At 38.7% G+C, this 24317-nt stretch overlaps 1 protein-coding gene across 21 annotated transcripts in view; it reads left to right on the top strand.

Annotated features, from left to right (window-relative positions):
• SOX5 (SRY-box transcription factor 5) overlaps positions 1-24317 on the top strand; it is a 645179-nt gene that overhangs the window by 487600 nt on the left and 133262 nt on the right. For all 21 annotated transcript variants that reach the window (XM_072042398.1, XM_072042388.1, XM_072042411.1 and 18 more), the window contains 2 exons: positions 6540-6712; positions 9141-9209. In XM_072042398.1, coding sequence (XP_071898499.1) covers positions 6540-6712; positions 9141-9209 — 242 coding nt within the window. The remainder of the gene's footprint in view (positions 1-6539; positions 6713-9140; positions 9210-24317) is intronic.

Genomic DNA, 24317 nt, shown 5'->3' with positions numbered 1-24317 from the left:
CACATATACAACCGCAGGTGACATCAGCGGTGCATCTGCCTGTGCAGCAGGGGGAGAAGAGTCCTCTTTAAAATTATTACTAGGTTTTAAATAGATATTTTTTTTTTAGGGGAAGCGTGACGAAGATTAGTTTGCTTTTCAGCAGAAGAAAATTAGGCAGCCTCTCTATTTTACTTTCCTGATCCCCATACTGAGCAGAGTAATACTGGGTTTAGATTTCTAATGAGACAGAGCAAAGGTAAAATTGGGGTGGGGGAAGAAAAAGAGTTGGCAGTGGGATGAGAATGACAATCTCAAGACAAGATACTGGAATAGAACCCTCAAGAAAAGATACTTGGTTTAAGGACTGCTGCCCTGATATTTTTATTCATTCTTTGTATATAATAATGTTACTGCTAGTAGGATTTTAACTCTTCTGAGGACAGCTGAGTCAATAGGCTGATCAGTTTGAGAAGCCTCCTTCTCAGCTCTTTTGTTTTTTTTATTGAAACTATTACATCTCCCAGCCTAAAAAATCTCACTAAAAATACATCACTGCGGTAAACACTTGGACATAGCTCAGACTTTAGGTTGTTTATGTGTTGTAGTTATGTCCCCATCAGAGCTAAGTTAACCAGAAGCTGTGCTGTAGCACAGTTCTGTCACTTGGTTAGTGTGAGAGCATCAGTTATTTCCTCATTCCCAGCACTCCTCTAGACAGGACCCTGGCTGATATCAAATTGGGTCAAGCAAAGCTGGAAGTATTTATACACTGCCTCTCTCTGCTAAAGTCCGCGGTGAAATTCATGGCCTTTACTGAAATTGTTTGTCTGGTGACTTCAGCAAGGCCGGCATTAAAACAGCTTACAGTGTGTGAAGTTAAGAAAGGCTTCAGGGAAATTTCTAAAACTTCATGCCTCAGTTTTCTCATATGTAAAAGTGCCTTTTACCTGCTTTCAGTCTTTAAGAAAATCAATTAGCTAATGCTTTGAAATTTGAAAATGCTCTATACTGCATGCTCTAATTATTATTATCCATCTTATCATTATTTGAATACAGAGTACTTCAAAATATTCTTATTTCCATTTAATGTTTTTTTTTTCTTCTTCTACAAAGCCTTGTAGATACAGAAGGTTTTTTTTCTTTTGTAACTATAGTTAATAATATGAACATAATACAATATTATTGTGTCTTCTAGGCTTTATAACTCGCACATTGTTTTCTTTGATTTTTCTTTGAAAGACAGATCTGACAGTTCAAAAGCTATTTACGTAAATTACCTTGATAGTAAACCGACTCGGGGGATGAATTTCACTGTCTCTGTGTGTGGGGGGGAGTGTGCACATGTGCACCTCTGATTGATAACATTCCTAGTTGTTTAATTGAGACATGTCACCAGGATTCAGGAGAGCCTTGCCTCATCTCTGCCCCTTGCAGAATACACTGGGTGCCGTGCAGCTGCGAGCAGATCTGTAGGTTGGCTGCAAGCAGTCTGATCACTTGAACATTTGCAGCAAACGCTTCAAATGCCTGTTAAAGAAAATATTGGCTTTCTCGATTTCTCATTTACATTCTCATTCTGTCTAATAAATTACAATAAAGTATTTACTGTTTTGATCGCAAAAACAGTTTCTCTGCCTTTTTTTTTTTTTCCTTTGGTTCTGTTTTGGATGGATATGCCAAGGTTTCTCCTGTTCATTTTCTCACTTTAAGTGTGTCATTTGGTCATATTGGTGTCTTCATTCTAATGTTTATTAAAATGTTACTGTCACTGCCAGTCTGAGACTGTGAATCAGAACTAAGAATGTGTAATAGTTTATTTCACATTCAAGTAAATTTCTTTTACTACTTAAACACTATTATGGATAGTGTTGATCTGAGATGAAGTTTAGGTTTGGTGATACAGAATGCCACTAATTTGAGTCTTCTTTTATTGCCATCTGCTGCGGGTGTTGCATCCACAAACATGTTTTTTTTTGTTTGTTTGTTTTCTTTGTTTTTTTTTTTCTTTTCTTTTCCTTCCGGATCTCTTTTTGTGGTGGTAGAGAATAAGCTGATGCATCTGGGGAGCATCTTTTCCTGGGCCATTCACTGTATCAAATCATAGCAAGTACTCTGATGCTCTGTTGCCTGTGGTGTTTTGATGAGTTGTGAAAAATCCACATTTTGCCATTGCATCAGTAGAGTGCATGAGAGAAAGGTATGAGCACCTCCAGCAATCTCCGGGAAAGCAGGTGGCCTGGTGGTTAAAAGCTTTGTTAAACATGAAATGTGCAACATCTATTTGTTGTGGATCTGACAGTAATTAAGAGTAATTTTTGAGGCAGCCATTGATGTATGCCACTCTCCTTGTACTCCTCACTCAATACCCATGTGAAGTGGTCTAGCTTGCTGTCAAGCTCTACACGGCAATAATGGGCACTTTTTTTCCCCCCTCCCAGCCATTCTGCATGGTAGGAGTGAAAGCACCATGACCATCTGAATGGTGGGTGCGGAGTATGAAGCAGCTCTAGAACCATCCCAGCTCTGTGTGCTGACCCAGTCCAGGGGCAAAGCGGCCAAAGACAGCCGCTGGGGCTGGTGGCTTGTCCTCCCTGAGATCTGTGCCACCTCCTGAGGTGTAGCAGTGCTGTCTGTGCAGGGATGACCTGTGGATTCCCAGTGGTGTACCTTAAGCAATTGCCTTTTCGCAGTCGCTGCTGGGGTTGCTCAAAATACTGGCACATTTTGCCTTGTAAGCTGTGGGATTCTTAAAATGGAAGTCCCTTGGTTGTCAGGACACTTCAAATGGTGTTAAAGGTTTAGATCTTCTCAGGCAGGCTAAAAGAGAGAAAACAGTGGTGTAGGATGGAAGTCCACAATCCTTGACTGCATACAATTTACAGTGTCTAGAAATGGGCACAAAACTGGCAACTTGTGCTCTGACTTGGTAGTGTATTTTAATACACATTCCTGTCGCAGAGTGTACTTTGCAGTGACCAAAACTTTTCACCATTGCATAAATAACTGCGTACTGTTTGGCCTCAATTTGTTATGCAAACTAAGTTATTTATGAACGGTAACTGTTAAATGGCAGTTTTGATATTTCCATAAATATTTATTTGTATTGTTATTTCCACAAAAGAAATTATTAAAAAGGTGTGCTAGGTAGTAAGGGCAAAATAAAAAAATACCAAACTTAAAACGAATGCCTCATATTACAAGCAAGACAGCCTGATTCAAGTACTTTTCTTCCTTTTAATTTTCACACTTCTATAAGCCACCAGTTATCTGTCCCAAAAAAACACCTGTGATTCATCATCAGTGTGGCTCATATGGATATGTGGGTAAAGCAAGGGGAAATCTACCCCTAAACTTAACATCTCCTGGTAATCTCCCATATCTGATTTTTCCTGTTTTTGTGCAGGTTACTTGAGAATATGGCTGTCCGAATACTTATTTTGCAGGGAATGATACCTTAAAGAATTAACATTGTAATGATACGTTATCAAATTTATTGGAAAGATGAGTTAATCACATGAAAGCATGTACTAAGCTGTGTTTTCCAGAAAGTATTCTCCAAAGAAAGATTTTTTTTTTACAGTTGTCAGTGATAAATTCTCTCCTCGAGTTTATTAGCAAACACATTGTTCAGGAAATGCAATGCAGGAGGGCTTGATTTTGTCAGACTACATCCACTCCGGCTGATAAGCCAAAGGGTTTACGTATTGTACTTACTGAGTTAGTACATCAAGCATCCCATTTGGGCACTAAAAGTTTCTTTAGAAGATAAGTAATAACAAAGAAGTCCTCTGCATCCCTCCAGGTGCACAGCCATGATGCACACCCACACCTTTTCCTCATTCCTGCAGCTTAAGGCAAGCTGTCATTTTCCCAGGGAGGCAGCCTTTTGCTCCTCTGTAGGTAGACAAGACAGCAGAAGAACCTGTGGTAGCTGGTTGCGCCTGCAGCTGTGGGGTTGTTTCTCGTCACTGCCAGGGCACTGACAGGTAGGGAGTTCTGCTTGTGCTGCCGAGGCGAGTGGGAGCATTCAGATAACGGCTCCGGGTACCGAGATGTCTTCTGGCCCTGCATCAGTCGCTCTGTGACCCCTCTGCCTGTCAGTCTGCACACATGGAAACATTTTTCCACCTTTCATAGACTCATTAAAGGTTGGAAAAGACCTCCAAGATCACCTGGTCCAACCATCCACATACCACCAGTATCACCCACTAAACCACATCCGTAAGCACCATGTCCAACCTTTCAAAGGTATGGTGGGGATTAACTTAACTTGACAAAGTGTTTATTGATTCCCAACTGAGAGCTGGCGTGGGATTTCAGAATACGCCGATGAACCAGTACTAGCTCAGTATCTTTGATGTGTGTTGCTGTATGTGTCAAATGAGCCATTTGAGAGTGATGATTTTTTGCTTACCCTTCATTGAAAACTAACCCAATCCTGTATATTCCTTCTCTCTATAGTTCTTTCTCTCTCACTCTCCTGACTCCTCATAAAAGTTTAGAATAAAATATTTTTCTTTTTCCAGATATGTCAGTGTGTACAGCATGCTATGCTGCCAGTATCAGTACGCTGATAGTCAACAAAGTGAACTTCTAGCATCTGATAGGGCAAGGAAGGAGCTGTCTTTCAAATAATTCTGCTGTACATTGTGGAAGCATTGCACAGTTTTTCCTGGAGAAAAATCCACGAAGGGCAGACAAGTGACAATAGTCACTTCTTACTATTGGTATGTGCAGGTGGCAAGTGCATTACTTAAAGCAGTTCTCTGTCTCCAGTATTTGAAGTAAAGGTTGTAAGTTAAAAATAATTTATTTGCCACTGCTAAAACACATTCTACCAGCTTTTAACAGAACAGTTTTAAAGTCCAGTGGTTTTGGTTTCAATGTGTTTCTCAAGTTTTCAACACCTGCTACAGTTTTTTTGTATACCATGTCTGAGGATATTCTGCTGTAGCTCTCTGTTGTATAATGGTATTTTCACATTGATCTGTAGCATTGTAATAAAAAGTTAATCATTACATTTCCATTATATGTAAATATGGATTCTTTGTCTTTTATTTGGTGTATATAACTGTCTACAAATGCTTTAAAGGGCTTGGCTAAAGTAGCAAATGGGGATGCTGCTTGGGAGAGCAAGGATGAAATTAAGTAAATGTAAATGAAACCAAATATCAAGCAAATAGCCCTAATGATGACATTTCAAAGACTGTGGCCCAGTCTTCTGAGGCATGCAGTAGATGATTCACTATTTCAGACATTTCAATCCAATCTTGAAAGCTGTAGTAAATATATTGTAGGGAGCATTCCTGCACTGGCAGGGGGGTAGACTAAATGAGCTATTACCAGTAGCTCTTTTCCATGTCTGACTGATAGTTGGCTACGAACATGTTCAGTATAGTCGCCAATTTTTTATTTTTTTTTTCCCTCTTGGAGAGCATTGGTGATATTGGCAGAAGAACACTTCCTGTATTTTAGAAAGGTTTGTGTGGCAGGGTTGTCCCAAAAAGCAGACTGTTTTGAGGAGGCATAGAGACAGATAGTCCTAATCCTTTCCTAAAGCTTTTTTTGAGAAAGGATTTCATAGGCTCTGACTCATATGAGAGGGTGTGGTGGTACTGGGTTTATCTGTGGATTAGCTGCTACACATACTTTCTGGTCTTCTAAATTCATAGTAAAATGATACTAGATATAGTGCCATTTTTGTTTCTAAAGTGTGATTCATAGTTTTTGATTTTTCTTGGAATTTTTCCTTCCCATCCTTTATAACCACTGTCATTCTGTAAGGAAGGAGGACTTTTTGCAGAATGATTTAGAGATAGAGGCAGTCAGTTCCTGTGTCTGTGTCTTTTGAGCTCTCCTACAAAAAACAGCTAATGACAGTAAAAATGAGAGATGCACTTAACTCAGTTTTTCTGATATGTTTCTGCAAGACTTTTTCCTTTAAAAATACTTAGCAGCAGCAACGACAGTGCTACTTATTATTGACAATTTAAATACTGTGTCGTTTCATCTTCATCAGGGCAGATCGAAATGATGCAGCCGGCAGCGTGCTGACAGCTGCCGTGTGCTGTGTGAGCAACAGCGAGGTTGCCCACACCAAGGGGACCTCCCTGCTTCCCATCCATTATGCAGGAAGGGTAACACGCACCTTGCAGCTTCTGCAAGCGTCAGAGTGTTAATGTGTCTTTGTCATAAGTTTCTGCTGAAAATGTGACTGTTTCTCAAAATTGCAAGTGTTGATTTTGATCCCCCCGAAATGTAAACAGTGTTTAAAATTTGAAACTCTTTCAAAACAGACAGTATTTTTTCCCTATTGATCTGATAAGAAGGCAACAGAAAAATAGATGAAAAAGCAATGAAACATTGAAAGGGGACACCAGATCAAAGCCTGTGTACAGAATTATGCTTTGTGGCATTTTCCTGTGGAGGGACTGTGTGGTTCTCCTAAAACTTTGCTTGCAGTGAACCTGAAAAATTGAAATCTAACTAGCTCTAAATTTCCTCTCTCCTCTTTACCTTTTTTTTTTTTTTTTTGGTTTTCACCATATGATGCTCAGGGACTCCAGAAAGCCTCGCTGAGAAAGAAAGGCAGCTCATGGGTATGATCAATCAGCTGACCAGTTTGCGAGAACAGCTGCTAGCAGCTCACGATGAACAGAAAAAACTGGCTGCATCACAGATCGAGAAACAACGCCAACAAATGGAGCTGGCTAAGCAGCAACAAGAACAGGTGAATGATTATTATAGTGGCTTTCAGCTTAAATTGTCTTCTAGAAGGACTTTCCAGTAGCTTATCTTTTAGGATCTATACTTCTCAGGTTCATTCTCCACCTTTTTTTTTTTCCCGTTTGTTTACTTAGGCAAAGAAGTTTGAATGAAGATATATTGTAAGAATGCTTTAATTTGCAATATATACGATGGTTCTTTTTATCTTTTAAAGATATGTCTTCCAGTTGCAGGGTATTCTCTTCCAATAGTTTTTCTTTTTCTTTTAAATCAGTGTAAATAAGTGTGCAAATTCATCCATCCTGAATAATCTTTCAGTGCTGCTTGAATTCAGTGATACTGAATAGGAACAAAATGTAGCATTTGGGTTGCAATGTGACAAATGAAAAAGATTGTTTTGCCAACTGTGGAAAAAGTGGGGAAGAATAATATAAAGTTAGTGAACAAGTTTGATTTTTTTTCTTTTACACTTGAGAGTCTTGATTTTCAGCTCTTACAAATATTCCCTCCACTGAAAATGCAAACATGTTTTCACACATGAACAGTTCCAATGTGAACACATGGACACATTATATTTTATGCAAAACTACAACTTTTCTAACAAATTTGCACCACACAAATTTTAACAGAAGTGAAGGTCCATTTATGCACCTGAACATGAACAGAAAACCCACAGATGTGGGTTAAAATTTTGTCAGTAGTCTATCCTGATGCCTCTTATTTGGAAGATTTTGGTCTGAGCATGCATCTCAGCTTGTAATGAAACTTGAATGTGAATTTTTGTGGAACTCACAAATCTCTGTGAATTCAGTCGTGATTGTCATACTTCAGTGTTTGTATGGCAGCAAACAAACCTTAAGATTCTAAAGCATTGCTGACATCCTCAGACATTCAAGCCTTGTTTTTCCCTGTTTTTGATTATTTAAAAGCCTTATTTTAAATCCTGTATATTTTGGCCTGAAATCTCACCTGGGGAGAGCGGGAGAAGTGACTTAAATATTAAACTAGTGAAGTTGTATCACACTGTTATTTACATGGAGAATGTGGATGAAGGTGTGAAGGTGTAATTGGCCAGATCCTTCCATGAGGAGACATCCCACAGAAGCTACTTCCTTTGCCCTTGTCATTACTTGTATAGGATTATTGAATGATTTAAAAGTGAAAAAGAAAATGAAAAAAGAAGGTAAAAATTACTGCAGGATTATTATTAGGATAACTAGAATTTCTTTTAATTTAAGAAATAGTATATAATTCTGTTATATAGAAACTAGAATAACCAAGTTTTCAAAAAAATGAATTGATAAAAAATATTTTGGTTGCTTAAAGAGAGGCTCTAAAAAGAGAATACTTGCTTAATCTTTTATATGTGGAATTACATGAGCAAGTGTTTCTTATGCTAATAGTTTAATAACATAAATGAAAGAAAATACCTAAAGGGAAAAATGCACAAAATTCCTCTCAGTAAGTATGTATAAGTTCCCATCTGACCCTGAGATGTGTACACATATCACAGGGGAATAGCAGTACTCCTTAACTCCTTAATGTTTGTACTTCTGGGCTAGCTATTCATGAGAGCAGAGCTTTTGTGATGACTTGGATGAAAGTTTTTCAAGTTTGCTTTTTCAGTTTGAGGCATATAATGGTTTATCTTCATCAGTTTTCTGAGAACTCTAGTTTGATTACACTGTTGTCTGCATTTTCCTTCACTGTATGCAAAATGTACCTACCTTCCCAGCCATTTAGGAAATGGTGAGAGAGGGTGGAAGTCCTTATGGAAAACACACATGACTTTTAGAGGAGACAAGTACTACATCCACTTGTGTGGATCTTTCAGCATAGAGCTGTGTAGACTTGCACTCTGCCCCCTTAGTTTCTTTCAGCGGATGTTGTACCCACTGAAGCACAGAGAGTCAAAGTGATTTTCCCATATCTAGTTCCAGTCTCTTTGCATCTGTTTCTACACCAATGAAATACACCCACTGCCTCCTGGGTGTCACATTTTCTCTCATGGAAAACTTTGAATAGGTGGCACTAAATATAAAAAGAATTTTACTACCCATCCTCCTTTTTTTTTTTTTTTTTTTGGGGGGGGGGGTGTTCTGCCTTCCCCTACTATTTTCCATCTTCACTGCCAGTATTGTTCTTTTTCCGGCAGGGAGGAGCAGATGAGTGCTCTCTTTTTAGTGACTTCAGTGTGCCATTTTCAGATTATGAGAGAGGAGAGATTTTTGCATCAGTCTTCTCCTAACATCCAGGATAGCATTTCCGTAAGATTCCCTTTCACATTAGTATTTGCTGTTGCCACCCACCCTTAAAGGTTTATTAGCTTAACAGTGCAGGTTAAAGAACTAGGCAGGGCAGAATATGACTATACAGCAACTCCATGAATGATTATACATATCTCACATTTCTTCTGTGCACTTTCTCCACAGATTGCAAGACAACAGCAGCAGCTCCTGCAGCAGCAACACAAAATTAACCTTCTTCAGCAACAGATCCAGGTCAGAGACTGCGTCTCCACCCATGCCCCTGTTATCTATTTCCTTTCTGTTCCCCCACGGTTTCCCTCAGCCATTATTGTCATAGTTGTTTTTTGTTTTGTTTTGTTTTGTTTTGTTTAAATCTCTGCCAGTGGTTTACATCTTATTTATGGAAAAACACATGAAAATGTTAACTGTCATTAAGCAAAAAAATTCTGTAAGGTCGATTTCTGTAAAGCCTTGTGTGGTTAACACTGAACCTAGAGGGATCAGGAAGCAGATGAGAGAGCAAGATGGTGTTAGCAAGGGTTTGCTGGATCAAATCCTCTGAAATTGCTCTTCAACTTTAGATCAGGAGTGGCAAAAAAAACGTTGCCAAAAAGTGTTGGATTGGAGTGGATCTCTGACAGCTCTGTTTTTGAGGTTTTGCTGAAGCAGTTATCTTCAGTGATCTATAATCAAATGTTTCTCCCTCCTGCTGCCTGAGGTGCTGAATGTCTGGAAACTTTCAAAACATTGGGTGAAGTAATTGTCTGAATGAGAAACTAGTCAAAAGGTTGGTTAGATTCTGGAGAGCAACTGTGAAAATCCTAGGTATCTTCACATTTACTCCTAATAGGAGAAAAAAGTTGTTAACCCAGTGTAACCAGTGAACTTTATTAAAACTCTTTTTCCTTAAAGCATTTGAAAGTTTCTTTTTGTGCCATTGGTTGTATTTCATTACTTCTCTTGCAGGTATATATATGCATAGCCCTGTCTTGTGAACAATGCAAATAAATTTGACAATAAAGTTTTTCAAAGAATCAGAAAGGCAGGGGTAGACATTTTACAGCTATCTAGAGTTATGGTTGAGTTTCTGACTGTTTAAGTATGCAGTTATTTACAGAGCAATGCAAGTCACTGTGGAAGTGGATGTTATGTTCTGTTAGTAAAGTAACATCAGGATCTTCCTTCCAAAACATCTCTTTAACATTTTAGAAATAGTTACGTAAAATTATGTGCCACATCCTTAGCTTCTCAATGAAAACATAATTCCCTCAAAATTGTATGGCTTCACACTAGCCAGAAAACTGGCTGTCATTTCAGCGGGTATTCTTTCATCATCAGGACTTTTGTAACTATGAAAAACTTCTGGGGAAGTTCCGTCCCTCTGTTACAAGGCAACATATGTAAGAAGGGCTTTGTTGTTGAAAATAATTTTGGTATTAGAAAGGCCTGGATTGGCCTTGACCTCTGTTTGGTTGGTTGGTTGGTTTTGGTTTGGTTTGTTTTTTTGTTTGTTTGTTTTTATTCTTATATTTTTTAAAAAATTTGTGGGAGGGATTTTTCTTTATTGCATTATCTTTAATAAGGCTAATAAAGAAAAAAAATACAGAATTTCTACCATAGCAAGTAAATTATTTACACTTTTACTATTTAGCTATGAGAGTTATAGAGGAAATTGTTGTATAAGCAGTGAACAAAAGTAAAGTGAAGTAACATAATTTGACCTCAAGCCTTTTAAGTTATAAGGTCTTGTAGATAAGAATGAAGTATGTCTTTTTTAGGGTAGTAGAAAACACCAATTATTGATAATGGGATATAGAGTCTTTCATCTCTTGATCTCTGATCCAAGTTTGACCTAAGTCAGTAGTAAATGAAAGTCAGCTAGCTATCATCTGATACAAGCTGCGAGCCTAAGAAATGATTTGGAGACCTGTCCCAAAGGATTTAGGATGAAATATTGACCCTTTCAAGGTCAGAGTTTCACCTCCAGGGTCCACTTCACACAAAACCCATCAGATCTGGGGCACCCTCCTTTTGGATGTTCACATGATACAGGTCAAGAATTGAACAGACAGAGAGACAATACTGTCCTCTCATTCCCACAGAGATAATCTATTTATAGTGAAATTTTGATTATGCTGTCTGCCTCTTAACGGTTCTGTGGTCTGTATCATCTTGTAGTCCTGCAAACCCTAGTTGCAGTCCGATTATTGTTAAGTCACTGAGAAAAAAGCATTTTAAAATAATAATAATAACACTGTCAATGAATACAAAGCAATACATTTCTTCTCAGTTGCATGCTTAGTTGACTGTTGTCAGAGCAAAGCAGCAATTCCTTAAGAAATATGCCATCTTATATAAATGGAGACAATGAAATCACCCCAACATGCCCATGTTTAAAACGGTTGGTGAGTTTACAATCAGGTTATGGTGGGTGGAACAAAACTGTGACATGAGGGTAGCTGGGAGTTCAGATTTTCTGACCTTGCCATAATTAATCTGAGAGGCTTCTGTCACATTGTCCCAGAGTTTTTAAATAGCATTAGATTTATTGACAGGGAAATATTCCTACAAAGTCTGGATAACTATTTGACTTATGTGCAATTGAATGATTAGGCTGCAGTTATGAACACAACCTATTTATGACAAAGGATTCATTTTACTTGAGCCAATTTTTTCTAATCTTGTAAGAGTTGCCATAATTCCAAATAAATTATTACACAAAAAAAAAAAAAAATCACTATTGAAATAATGTATTGAAAACATAATACCTTAAGGTTAAAAAAAAATATATATAGCCTGGCTGACCCCATGATTTATGACTCTTTTCTCTAAGAGCGCTAACTTGGAAGCATTTCCCCCTCTCCTTAGCCCAGCATACAGTCAGTCACCAATATGCACGCAATACATAAGCAGAGAGAGGTTGCAATGTACCTCGCCTCCTTAGAGAACTACAAATGCTGAGTATAACTACATCTCAATTAAACTAGCCACTTGTGTGATGCTGAGGAAAGATGCCTTAGCTACTTGAGCATAGAAGGATCTACCTGGCACATGAGTGTCTAATTGACATTATGTCTTTTTCAAATCCATCCCTTCTGAACTAACTGGAAAGAGGTTTCATTAACACAGACCAGCAGCTTGTCTTTGTCTAGGGAGTTAAGTAAAAGGTAATGCTAAATGGGAGAAAAGTTGCTGATGAGATTAAAATCAAGAATCCATAGAACCTCATAATGCTAAAACGTGATTTATACAAGATTTTATGTTTTGGCAAATTGTTATAATAATTTTTATCTGCTTTTTGGGATGCTCTACACCTAGTTTGTGAAGGGGGTTTAGTTTCTCTGAATAATGAATTCAACCTTCTCCCATCTTATTTTATGCTACTTTGGAATGCATTCTCGCATGCACACTGCTTTCAGTCCTGTTTCATCTTCATGTGTAGTTTCTGCCTGCAGAGTCTTTAGGATCTTCTGTCCTGCACAGCTTGGTCTTGTTATTTTAACCAGAACTGAAACTTAAATTTGTATTTTGTTCTGTTTGCTCTCATGCATCAACAGCCTTGAAGATTTCAGTCCATATTTTTGAATAGCTCTGTAGTGATATGCAGCTGTAGAACAGACTGAGGAAAGAACATGCAGACACAAAGTATTGCTCAGTGAGTTCTTGGACGAAATCTGGTTTTCTCTTTAAAGGCCTTAGGGGATCTCACATCACCTCCCTGTCTTCTTCTGTGAGGCCACAAGTGATTTCCTGGTATTCTTTTAAATGTGTTGCAGTCTGGGGCTCCATAGCTCATCAAGTCTCATCAAGTGGGCAGAGAGTGAAAGAAACTTGAAGGCTAGATGCTGCTTTTTCATGGTTCTGAGCTGGTCCCCAGTACAGGCAATGAGCACACTTGCCTTGAAGAGTGTCTTTGAGATGCAAAGTTTTGTGCCATGGTACAGTATATACCTTCCACTTGCTCAGAGAAAGAAGTCTAGCCTAGGTTGAAGGTTGAATAGTTTGCTTTGAAGCTCAGTGACAAAAGTCACTTTAATTGAACTATAAATGAAATGCAGTTGTTAAAATTCATAAAGCAATTCATATTCAGTAGGGCATGGTTGGTAAAATAGGTCAACCTTGCAGCTCATATTGTGATAAAACCAATGTTGCTAATCTCACTATTTTGTATAAAACACTGACAGTGTTTTTTTTGTTTTTTTTTTGTTTTTTTTTTTTCCTCAAGCCACAGCTCTTGGAGTCATGTGATGACAAAAATGCCAGCTTTCATTTATTCAAAATGTAAATTTCCAACTCTGATATTTCCAGGCAAAACTTGAAGCCACGAACACTACAAATTCCAAAATTAGAAGGCAAACAAAACGGAGGCCAAATGTTGTTTTTTAAACTGTTCTGATTTTTAGTCAAATTTTTTTTTGGAGAGCCCAGCTTAAGATCTTAGAACACTTTAGGTTGCCAATAATGTAAAATTAAGATCTCGAAGCAGCAAGTAGTAACAGTGCTGCTTTACAGTGTCTCTATAACTTGGGCCTTGATCTTGTTTGACTTTGTAGTTTTACACTGTCAGTACTTGGTTAATAATTTGTATTAAGTTCTGGGCAATGTAATTAGCCCAAGAACTGAGTGCTATCTGAAACTTGAGGGCAATTCCTGCCAGACAGCAATCATTTGATGACTCTGTGTTTTTGTAATACAGGGTTCTTGTTTTCCTTCAGAAAAAGAGACTTGTCAAAAGATGTTCTGAGGGGACACCTTTTCTGTTGAAAATAAAGCTCTGAAGAATGCGTGGATTATGACTAAGTTCTGATGCAGCTCTAGGAAGCCGTGTGTGCGGCCTGCGCCATGGGCCAGGCAGGTTGTGACTTCTGCTTGGCGCCTGGCCAAGCTCCAGGCAGCTCCAGGGCTTGGTGGCACCTGGCAGGCTTGCCCTAGTCCTCCAGAGGCAGGCTCCCAGGTGAAATGCTCACCCAGGCCTGGATGGGCTTGAGCTCTGGAGGTGGCTTGTCTGGCAGGGACTGTGGGCACCACCACCCTCCAGACTCCATGTCTCTTTAGGTTACAAACTTCCTGTCTTTTCTGCATCCCTTAGCTGCCCTGGGTGTCCTCCCGGCTCCAAATAAGGCTTTCTTCCGAGAGCATGGATACGTATTTCCATACTACCCACCCGTTGTCAGCTGGCAGTGTCCCTTTCCCCATGAGTTGCATTGGTAGATGGCGAGGCCTGGCTGCTCTAATATGTTACCAAATCAGAACATTCCCATTCTCATTAAGTTCTGAGGTTCAAGGTGTTGTTCCAGTTTGGAATGTAATAAAATCTTGAACACTTGGAATTTTCTGCAAGATGCTTAGTTGCTTTTGTTGCCAGATCTATTTTTCAAAATCTAGCTATATTTTGGGGGGGAGGAAAGAAGGATTTGATTTCTGAGTTACACAAAGTTCAGAAAAATATTTCTTATGCCTATAATGTCAAGTTAGAAATGACACAGTTGTTATTGTCAAAACTTTCCACACACAAAGAGGCTCTGGTTTGATTCCAGCCTCCCAAACCACTGGTAAGGAGACCTGCTTCCACAGTGCTTTAGATACCGTAATTTACACGTACAGTTATCTGTGGAGACAATTTTTCTGTTGTTTAGATTTGTTGTTGATTTTGAACTGCTCAGGTGAGCAATCATCTGTTATCCAGAACTGACTGGTTGATGTTCAGGCCTGTTTGCATTCTCTTTGTGCGAGAAAACATTGAGATTTTGATTAGCATGGTAACAGATGAAATTTAGTTGTAAAAAGTACGAGTTGACACAAGGAGACACTGACTGTTTGAATTTACATGAAGAAATCTGGAGATTTGTTCCCTGCCCCAACAAGTTTGCACTCTAAATTATACTTCCAGCACAGCTCATTGTTTCATTTTCTGTGTTTGGCTGGAAAGCAAACTCCAGCAGGCCACTCCATGGGCTAAATACTTGGAGTAGTTTGTGCCTATGATTTGGAGGGTAGAGATCCTTGCCCTTAGTTCTTGCCCTGCTAGTGTTTACTCAGTGCAGCCTTAAGGACTTGTGAAATCTCTTTCTTGCTCCCTAGCTGCTTATATGCCTGTAACCCAGATTTCTGTAGGAGACTTTAAAGGGCCATAGATGATGAATCCTTCACTCAAGACACAAAAATGAGCAACCACTACACAAGTGGTTGGTTACAGATTTAGTAATGATTGTTACTTCTGTATTATCGTTTTGCCTGGGAATTTTGATTTTCTCAGAAGTCAGTGACAGCAGAGCAGTGCTTCATGGTGCTACGACCCCTTTGCAAGCCATTGCACAGCAGAACAGTATTAGTTCTTCTGTAATTAGAGTCCTTTTTGCATATCAGAGAGAGGTGAGGACAAAAGGTTTCCCTGGTAGACAATAAAGCTGTTGAAGTGAGGGCCTGATCCAACTCCCACTGAACATAGTGAAAAGGCTCTTATTCATATTAGTGGGAGTTTAATGAGACCTTTCTTCAGTAGGAAACTGTGAGAAAGTATCTTCCTTCTCACTCTGCAAAATGTTTTCAGAACAGTCTCCGTCCACTGAACCGGTTTGTTTTTTTGTTTTGTTTTGTTTTTTTGCCAGTGTGGATATGACGAGCTGTGACTGCACAGTCAAACCAAACAGGCTCATAGATAGGTTGGGGACATTTTGTCCAAATTCATCATGTGTCAGGAGCAGCTGTTTTCCTGAAACTTATAAACATGGGCATACTGGATTTAGTGAGACAGGACCAAGAAGGAGTCACGCTGCAGCCTTTCCCATGACTTTGCAACCTCTTCCCAAACAACTGAGGTTGCCGGCAAAGAGGCTAAACAATTGTTTCTCACAAAAGCGCTGCAGCTGATGTCCTATCAGCTATCAGAATAACTTGCCTGTCCCTTGAGCAGGGAAAAGCCCCTGGGAAATTAATTATTCGAAAAAGCAAAACAAAACAAAATTAAAAAAAAAAGAGAGAGAGATGAGGTTTGGGGAGGAGATAGGAAAGGGGGAGGAGTGAGAAGAAAAATCTAGGCTAGAAGTCAGAATGAGCTAATTAGTTCTTGAGTTCAGCAAATAACGTATGTGTTTTGCTGAAGTATATGATGCATGCACTTTAAAGTAACCTATGGGCCTTCACTGGCTTCCATTACCCAAAAAGTTAAGTCATATAAAAGACTGCAGCTTGATAATCTGTTTAGCTGCACTTATTTATGTGCAGAGGAGCATTTTCCACTGATATACCACAGTTTTACTCCCAAAGATTATCTCAATTATCTCAATAACAAGCATCTTCTACAGTCCCTGGCCTCTCCTACATTCTTACATAACCCAAATTTGCTGACTGGCATAATTGCACCAATGCATGCAACGAAAATCTGTGGGATTTGTGTAAACTTTAATTTATTACGATTGCAAGAGTATGCTTTCATCAGATAAACCAGCTTGTTGCCTATGCTGAGCTACACGATTACAACACTTGCTGATAATGAAGTTTTCTCCAGTGTCAGCAGTCCAAACGTTCTTTCTTGTAATTTTAGCTTTTTGTCTTAATTTCCTTTTTTGTTACTGAGATTTTCATATTTTCTTGCACAGTCAGAAGGGAGGGGCAGAAACTTATTTTTATTTAAAAGTAATAAAAATACTCCAGCAGCTTGGACTGTAAGAAAAATACCAACAGACGTCAGAGCTGGCAACATTTTAGGCAAAGGCCTTACCTTGGCCTCTCTCTCCCCTAAGCAAATGCTGTCTCTGAGACCTCTTTACAGTGCCCTGTCTTTCTTTGCTTTTTCAGACCCCCTCTCTAATTTCAGCATCTCTGAGGTTCACCCCACAATTTTTCCCCATCTTTCCTCTTCTAGCTCTCTGACACTGTGATCTTCCTCATGCAGCTGCCTACCCTTTTCTTCATCTGCTTCTCCTTTCTGCCAGCTCTCTCCTTTTTTTTTTTAATTCCTCCCTTGTCAATATTTTCATGATCATTTAATGGTTTTGATTAGAGTTTTATTGGCTATAGAGTACATATGTCATTTTGCAAATGTTTTTGTTCAAAATGTGTGAGATAGTGGACCTGTGCATGTGTGAGCTATGTTCTCGTTCATATACCCATGCAGGTATTTATGCAGCATGCAGCAGAGGTACAGGAGCAGAAAGTACCACAGTAGTTTGAGTAAGTAGCTTGGGAAGCTGAATGTGAACTCTTTATAGCTGTGATCTTGGCCAAATGGACTGTGTGCAGTCATGAGCGCTTCTGTTGTGCAGCCAAAAAAGGCTGCCACTGCTGCCTCTTCAGTAAGGTAAAGCAGGAGATAACAATAAATTTTTTACTGCTGGCTGGCGGAGGTGTTTAGGATGTGTTTTCTTTATATCTTCATCCGCCCCTAATTGAAGATGCTTTAAAATTGAATGACTAGCAGTCAAAACGTGTTTGCTTCAAGCTGAGAAGAAAAATGCTGGTGTCTCTGCTTCCAAACTGATTGCGCTTTGTACACAACTGACAGCCACAGTCACTTTGAGTGACTGATAAGTGGGAAGCTTTGCCACTTATCAAGGAATGCACGCTGAAAAGAAAGGACTGGAGCCGTTCAGATGCTTTGGCATGTTCAAAATAACATCTCACATCAGTCAGACTCAGAGGCACTAGGAGACATTTCAAAATAAACTTTATATCTATCTATCTATCTAGAGGCAAAGATTCAATTTAACAGACAAATCACTGTGTGGCATCACATTGGCTCTGAAAACGAGAACATCGTTATAACGGTCACCAGTTGCAAAATGACTCAGCTACGTAAGTTGAGAGCAATTATTGTAGGGTCTCACCCCCCAAAACAAACCCAGATTTGAAAATTCACTACTGCATATCATTCTAGAGATTTCTATAAATTGGTGGTTTTCACCCGTGTTTTTTGCCAAGCAATATTTGACTTATGTATCATGTTGACAGCCTGAAGGGTCCCAAAGATAATGAAATTCAGTCAAATTCTGATGTTATTTATTTCTTCTTCAGTTTTATGGAATATATTTGGGATTCCGTAGCATTAACTAAAATTAGAAATGGGTTTTAAGGTTACATAGGAGTTGATACACTTTTCAATGATACACAGCATGAACAGAAAACGGAACTTCGATAAAGGTTTGGTGATACTAATATTACCAAATTGTGACCTGCAGGAACTGAGGCATGAAAGTACATTTTCTTGTATTGACTCCAGTAATGACAGAAGTAACAGCCAGTGTATGGTTTGGCTGGTCTGCTGGAGGTAATAATTTTCAGCCTATCTTAAGAAGCATTATAGGAGTTAACCTGTTAGAATTCTCCCTACAAACATTCTGTAGATGTGGGTCTTCATGTAAAGCAGTAGAACAAGTAGATGTAAGGAAGTGCATATGATTTCCTAAATTGGAATTTGAACAGGAGAGGCATAGTGTTGACTCATGTCCCCTAGTAAAACACACACAAAAAAAAGTTATCATGACCGATACCTGGTTTGCAACTCTTGTCCTAGCATCACTGGCAGTGTTGCTGTATAAGGGCTGTTATTTATATGCTATGATTCTAAGCACTGCATCTGAGCATCTGATTCTGCCCAGCTTCTTCTATCTAAAAGGGTTCTTTTTCTAACCAAAGTGGTTATATTTGAAATACAGGTTATGTTTGACATTCTGGATTGCTACCAGCTCTTATACCTCCATTATCAAGAGAGAGAAATCTGAGGATCATTTAGTTTATGCTGGCAATGCCTTGCTTTTCTGATTCATCTCTTGCCATGTTAAGTGGTCACGACTTCATTTTGACAGCTCATTCAAAATAGAGTACTTCAAGCTCTGCTGGAATAATGGCTCAAAATGATTCATAGGGAAGAGCGTGGTTCCACCTACTGAATCAACACTGCTGTCTTCATCACTTCGGATTTTCCTCAGACATCTGTCTGATGATGCCTTACCCTGCATAGTTCAGGAGACAAGATGAGCTCACCGCTGGTGGTAATAGCATGCAAGAGGCCAGCAGAAACTGTTTTGCTTTTCTTGTCCACTTTCTGCCAGCTATATGAATTGTACCATATACATTAAAGTGGAGGGCAGTTACTTATGCTTGGTATTTGTAAGAACAGTAGATTAAACAGTGTAATCACTTTAGGGTAGAGATTGAAGAGACAATGTGAGTGAAGCCTGATTTAGAAGATGGAGAGGGAAGGGTGCAGTTGTCTAGTGGAAGTCTCTTATGAGCAAAGATGAACTGGAGGGTTACAGATCTTGTAACTCTCAGTCTTGATTTTGCATATTGTACTTTGTAAGTATCTAAGGTCAACTTCCACAGAAGAAAGTTGAGTAAAATGTTTAATGGGGTAAATAGTTGTAAGGAACGTTTTCAGATTTTTGTCCAAATTGGACAGAAATATTCTTTGAAGAGGATAAGAAGTATGCATCAGAGTTTCTTGTACGTAGAAGTCAAAGAATTTGAAGTTCCAGGGCAAACATTAAAAAAAAAAGAAAAGAAAGGAAAAAAAAAAAAGAAAGGATAAAAAAAAAGAAAAGAAACTAAAGTGAATAAGGTAATAATAAGAACTGAAAGGAACAAAGTTAATTTACAGTACTTGGAGTTTATAAGTATTTGACACATTTGAAATATGTGTATTACCAAATAGATTTTATCAGTTTGACTACTCTGAGAGACAACTGACAGCATTCAGCACATTATTCTAAAGTTGAAACTTGGTTAGTTTCAACAAAATTGCTCATAGATAGCAATTTAAAATGGATTTGGAAAGAAATGATCAAGAGATTTCTATACTTCTGTATGCTGTAAAAATTGTATACAAAGAAATACATTAGTTCGATAATGAAGAGAGGTCTTTGAAAACTAAAAGTGGCAGAATTAGGTTCAATGGGTATCTTTATTTTATTACCATACATCTCCGTTATGCATATTGAATAAAAACTGGTATCCTGGGGGAGCAGAATTACATGATAATGTAATTGTAGACTGCACTCACAAGAGTGAAAAATTAAAGTTATGTGGACAACCTTAATTCTGGCATTCCCTAACTTTTGAGTCCTTGACATTTCATTCAAAGTAGTGCTATTTAAACTGTGCTTCTGTGTGTTTTTGATGGCCCTGAAAGCACATACTGCTGATATACCAACCGCCTATAATATAACGTCAGCACCGTTTGAACCCTCAAGTGTCAGCATGGGAGAAATGCCAGTGTCATTTGAGTTACAGGAGTAATGATATGTTCTCCTATGTTAGCAGGAGAAAAGTTACCTGGCTGTGTGGGTAAGAGCCCATGTTATGATGCTTCTCTCTTTCTGTATCTTGCTCCCTCTCTCTCCCTCTTTCCCTCTCTTTCTCTCTCTCTCCATCAAATTAGAGAATATTTTATATTGCTGTCCTCAGAAAGGAAGACTGATTACATTGGTGCCTTTGTTGAATCTGGGCTCGCTATATCGAAAATGGAGTTTGATGTTTTCAATGCCCTCCACTTGCTCCCCCCTTTCTCCCTCAGTGGGTTTGGGACCAAATTGATTATCATCACAAGTTACCACCAATCAATACTTTCCTCCTAATTTACCACAATCATTATATTTTCGCGACATAATGGAGGCTGACGGTATAGAATTAAAAGTCATAGATCTTTTAGTTGAGGTGTCTCTTGTTCTGAGTATTTGGTGGAAACCTGTTGAAGCATTTAGCCCTGTAAAGCTCTGTGTAGTTACAGTTTATTTTCTTATCTTTCCCGTTGTTTGTAGAATTGTGTTTGCAGTTTGAGTATGACTGAACTGCAGTGCATCAGTGAGTTTTTTCTTATATATATACTGTATGTAATGAGTTTGAATTTCTTTGCATCCTCAAGAATCACTTAAGTATAAATTAAGAATCATTTCCATTTTTTTTAACTCAGGAGTCAGAATTTGGAGGAACAAGTAAGCATATATAAAACAACTTGTCGATTACATTCACACCTTATACACAGAACTAAGCCACCTTAATAGCCATAAACACACATAGGTGCATATTTTCATGCGTGCATTTGGAATGCCCTGATTCAGATAGCAATTAAAAACGTGATTAATTATGTACATGTGAAATTCTAATGTCTCTAAAGGATTTAAAGAGGAAGGAATCACGATGTTTTCCATGTGGGCACCACAGGTTGTTAATACTTACCAAATTGTAGCTGATCTTAGATGTGATTTTTTTCAAGAGTTTATGAATTCTTCAGCTCTGTTGACAGTTCTTCTTCAGCTGAAATCATGGCAAACAGATACAACACCTAATTTAGATCAAGGCGTTGATGATCTCAGTGTTTCCCAGTGATGCAGAGAGGCTGATGCATGCACTGAGATACAAAGTAAGCAAGAATGGATTCAAATTATTTGCAATTAGAAAACTTGAAAAAAAATTAAAACTTTCAAGCTTTCCTCTGTTCCACTTCTGTGATTCTTTGGATGGCTCTGTAACTGGAGACTCACCTCTGAAGGATGCCTCTATTTTTCTGCAGAACCTGGTTCTGGCAGCAGCAGGTTTCCCTGGGTACGATAGCTCCCTAGTGACTTGTTAAACGCAGGTGTTTCTTTGTCATTGTGATCGGAAGCAAAGTTCTGGAGAGCTGGTACATTGTAGTGGCTGGAGTTAGAGTTATGCTGCTTTTCTGGTATTTCTTCTTTACTTGAGATGAAAGGCAAGTTTGAAACGCAATTTTTCAAGAATTTTAGCATAGTGTGTCATGAGTTTCAGGGTGTTATTTAAGTCTACTTTCCTTGTTTTATTTCGTATTGCATAGTTACAAAATTCTTTTGGGTACAACTAGAATAAAGAAATTCAAAGTGTAATCAATTTACTGGCATAAAATTCTGTATTCTGTGGAAATAGTATTTACGCTTCTTATTTAAAAATAAATGCATCAATTTTAAGTATTTTTACATCCCCTTCAGATATTGAGTGGGTTTGTTGAAATCACAAGTTTGTCTCTGCATCTTTTGTGAGGGTTGTTTGAGCTCAGTATCCTCTTAGCAGAAACTCTTGCTAAGGCCCCATGGGAGGAAAATTGTCCATTGTGTTCTTTTGAAAGCAGGCTGTCTTTTTTCCTGGAGCTGGGCTCAAGCAAGTTTATTCTTCCACTCAGGGATATCTTAGGAGGTTCCTGTCCTTTCTGGTGCCTAGGAAGCAGAGCTCAGATACGTATATTGTATTTGTTGCCATCATATAATCTGTGCAACTTCCCTTCAAATATAAAGAATTATGCTTTCCCCAGCTGTTCATTTGATAGGATTCTAGCCCTTCATTTAGAGAAAACTGTGCTTCTCCAATTCACATTGTTTGAACCATGGCCTCTCTTCTATACCTATTGTTTGTTTTGTCTTTTTTTGTTGTGCGTAACAGGTGTTTCTTTCATACAGCCAAGGCAGCAAGGCAAGGGCTTCCTTTATGGTAGATCTCTTGAGACTTTGATTAAACTCTTCTTTGTGATAATAATGCCACTGCCTTTAATTGAATTGCACATGTAATCTCTATTCTCACAAATGCCCTCCATCTCTCTGCCCTCGTTGCTGAAGTCTGTCTCTCTTTTGGTTCATGCGTTCGCCTTTTCTCCTGTCTTTTGCCACAGACCTGATTTCTTTTTACTTTCCCAATACTGCATATACTCCCCTCTAAGCCTGGATGCAGCCATGGGAATGGTTTAAAAAGAGCAAAATGTTCTGCAGAAAAAACTGTCTTTTTTTCCAGTGTTTCCCCTTGCTGCCCACACAAATATTGCCATACTGTTGGGAAAACCTTCCTCAGTGTTTCTGAAGGGGGAACCAAGGATTGGGAGCTAGGCACTTGTTCTGCATCTGCTGAGCACATCTCAGTCCAGTGTGTTATAGGTAGCACAGATCTTGTCTGTCCTGTCTGTCTTTTTTCTTTCACAGCCTTGACTGTGGTTGAGGAGAGCACACTGCTAAAAACGAGGTTTCCTGCCTTAGGCATGGGAATGCATTTGGGATGTCTGGTCCATTGTGGCAAGTGCTTTGGTGCATTGTAAGGAGAAGGTACATGTAAATCAGTACCTCATGGTACCAACATCTAATCATGTTTCTAGTTTTTGTTTAGAATGGAACTTCCGTACTCTCCGGTATGATCCTCTTGACTCACTAGTTGTTAAGGCATTTCCAGAGAAGCAATGCAAGCCAAAAGGCAAAGGCTAGTACTGTATTTCTTAGAAGCTCAGTTGGCCCATGCTGTTCAAGTATCCTGATGGAATGTTGCTCCCCTATAATACATTGTTCTCATGCCCTTCTTTTTATGCCAGGACATTTATTGGTTACAAGCCCTGGAGGTGAACAGATACAAATATGTGTCAGTAAGAAGAGATGTAATGTATGCCCTGGGAACTGTGCCAAATGATTAAGAATATAGGTGTAATGATTTACAGGGTAAGCAAAGCCTCCAGAGAACACTGCATCTATACAGGCTGTCCTGTGAATCTGCACAAGTGGAGTAACTTGCATCATTTCAGTCTTTCATTTTAACTAGAGTTAATACATACGTGGGGAGCTATGGATGGACTCTCTCGCATTAAGCTTGAGACCCACCTTCTGCTGGTGGCTTTCTGTTGTTTTGATCAGTTGGTAGAAATTCTGAAATGTCATCTGCTGTGCCTTGAGAATCCATCTATAGAAAGTGTTTTTTTTCCTCCTGGTGCAGACTCACCGGTAGTTAAAATGGCAGGGGTATCAGCACAGCTGAGACATGACACTAGCGCTGTATCTATTTTAGTGCCTAACTTTGTGGCAGTGGCAGCATCTGTGAAAAATACAGAGATAACTGTCAGAAAGAGTGTTTGAAGGGCATTTAATTTATAAATGTTAACCCCTCCTCATACTGCTATTTGCTTTATCATGCAGTAGTTAACATTGGAAGATGAGACTTTAATAATGGCATATAATATGGTTTCCTAAATTGTTTTTTTCTCTTAAAATACATTGTCTTTGCACTAGGTAGGTAAACACTAACAATAAGTGTAGTTCAATATATTATTTGACTCAAAACACATTATTTTTTTTTGTTTTTTTTTTTTTTCCTAATCACATCATAGATGGCAGAGGCCTGAAATTCCCTCCTCCTGTGCTAGTATAAAACATCATAAAATCAGAACATGCGCATTTACAGCCACTTTGTGCTGGCATAAAGATAAATCAATGAGATGCAGAAGAGGCAATGATGTAACAATTTCATCAGGTCCCACACAGTTCCTTCTCTGTGTTAATTTCCTTTATGTTCAAGGAACCCAAGCCACTGTTTTAATGACTAAATGCAAAAAATTGACATTTTATTAAAAACAAACAAAAAAACTATTCTAAAAGCAACCAC

This window comes from Anas platyrhynchos, chromosome 1, assembly GCF_047663525.1.
Source record: "Anas platyrhynchos isolate ZD024472 breed Pekin duck chromosome 1, IASCAAS_PekinDuck_T2T, whole genome shotgun sequence".
In the NCBI taxonomy this organism is placed as follows: domain Eukaryota; kingdom Metazoa; phylum Chordata; class Aves; order Anseriformes; family Anatidae; genus Anas; species Anas platyrhynchos.
The sequence above is the reverse complement of the archived record's forward strand: the minus strand, read 5'-3'. Positions and strand labels throughout refer to the sequence as shown.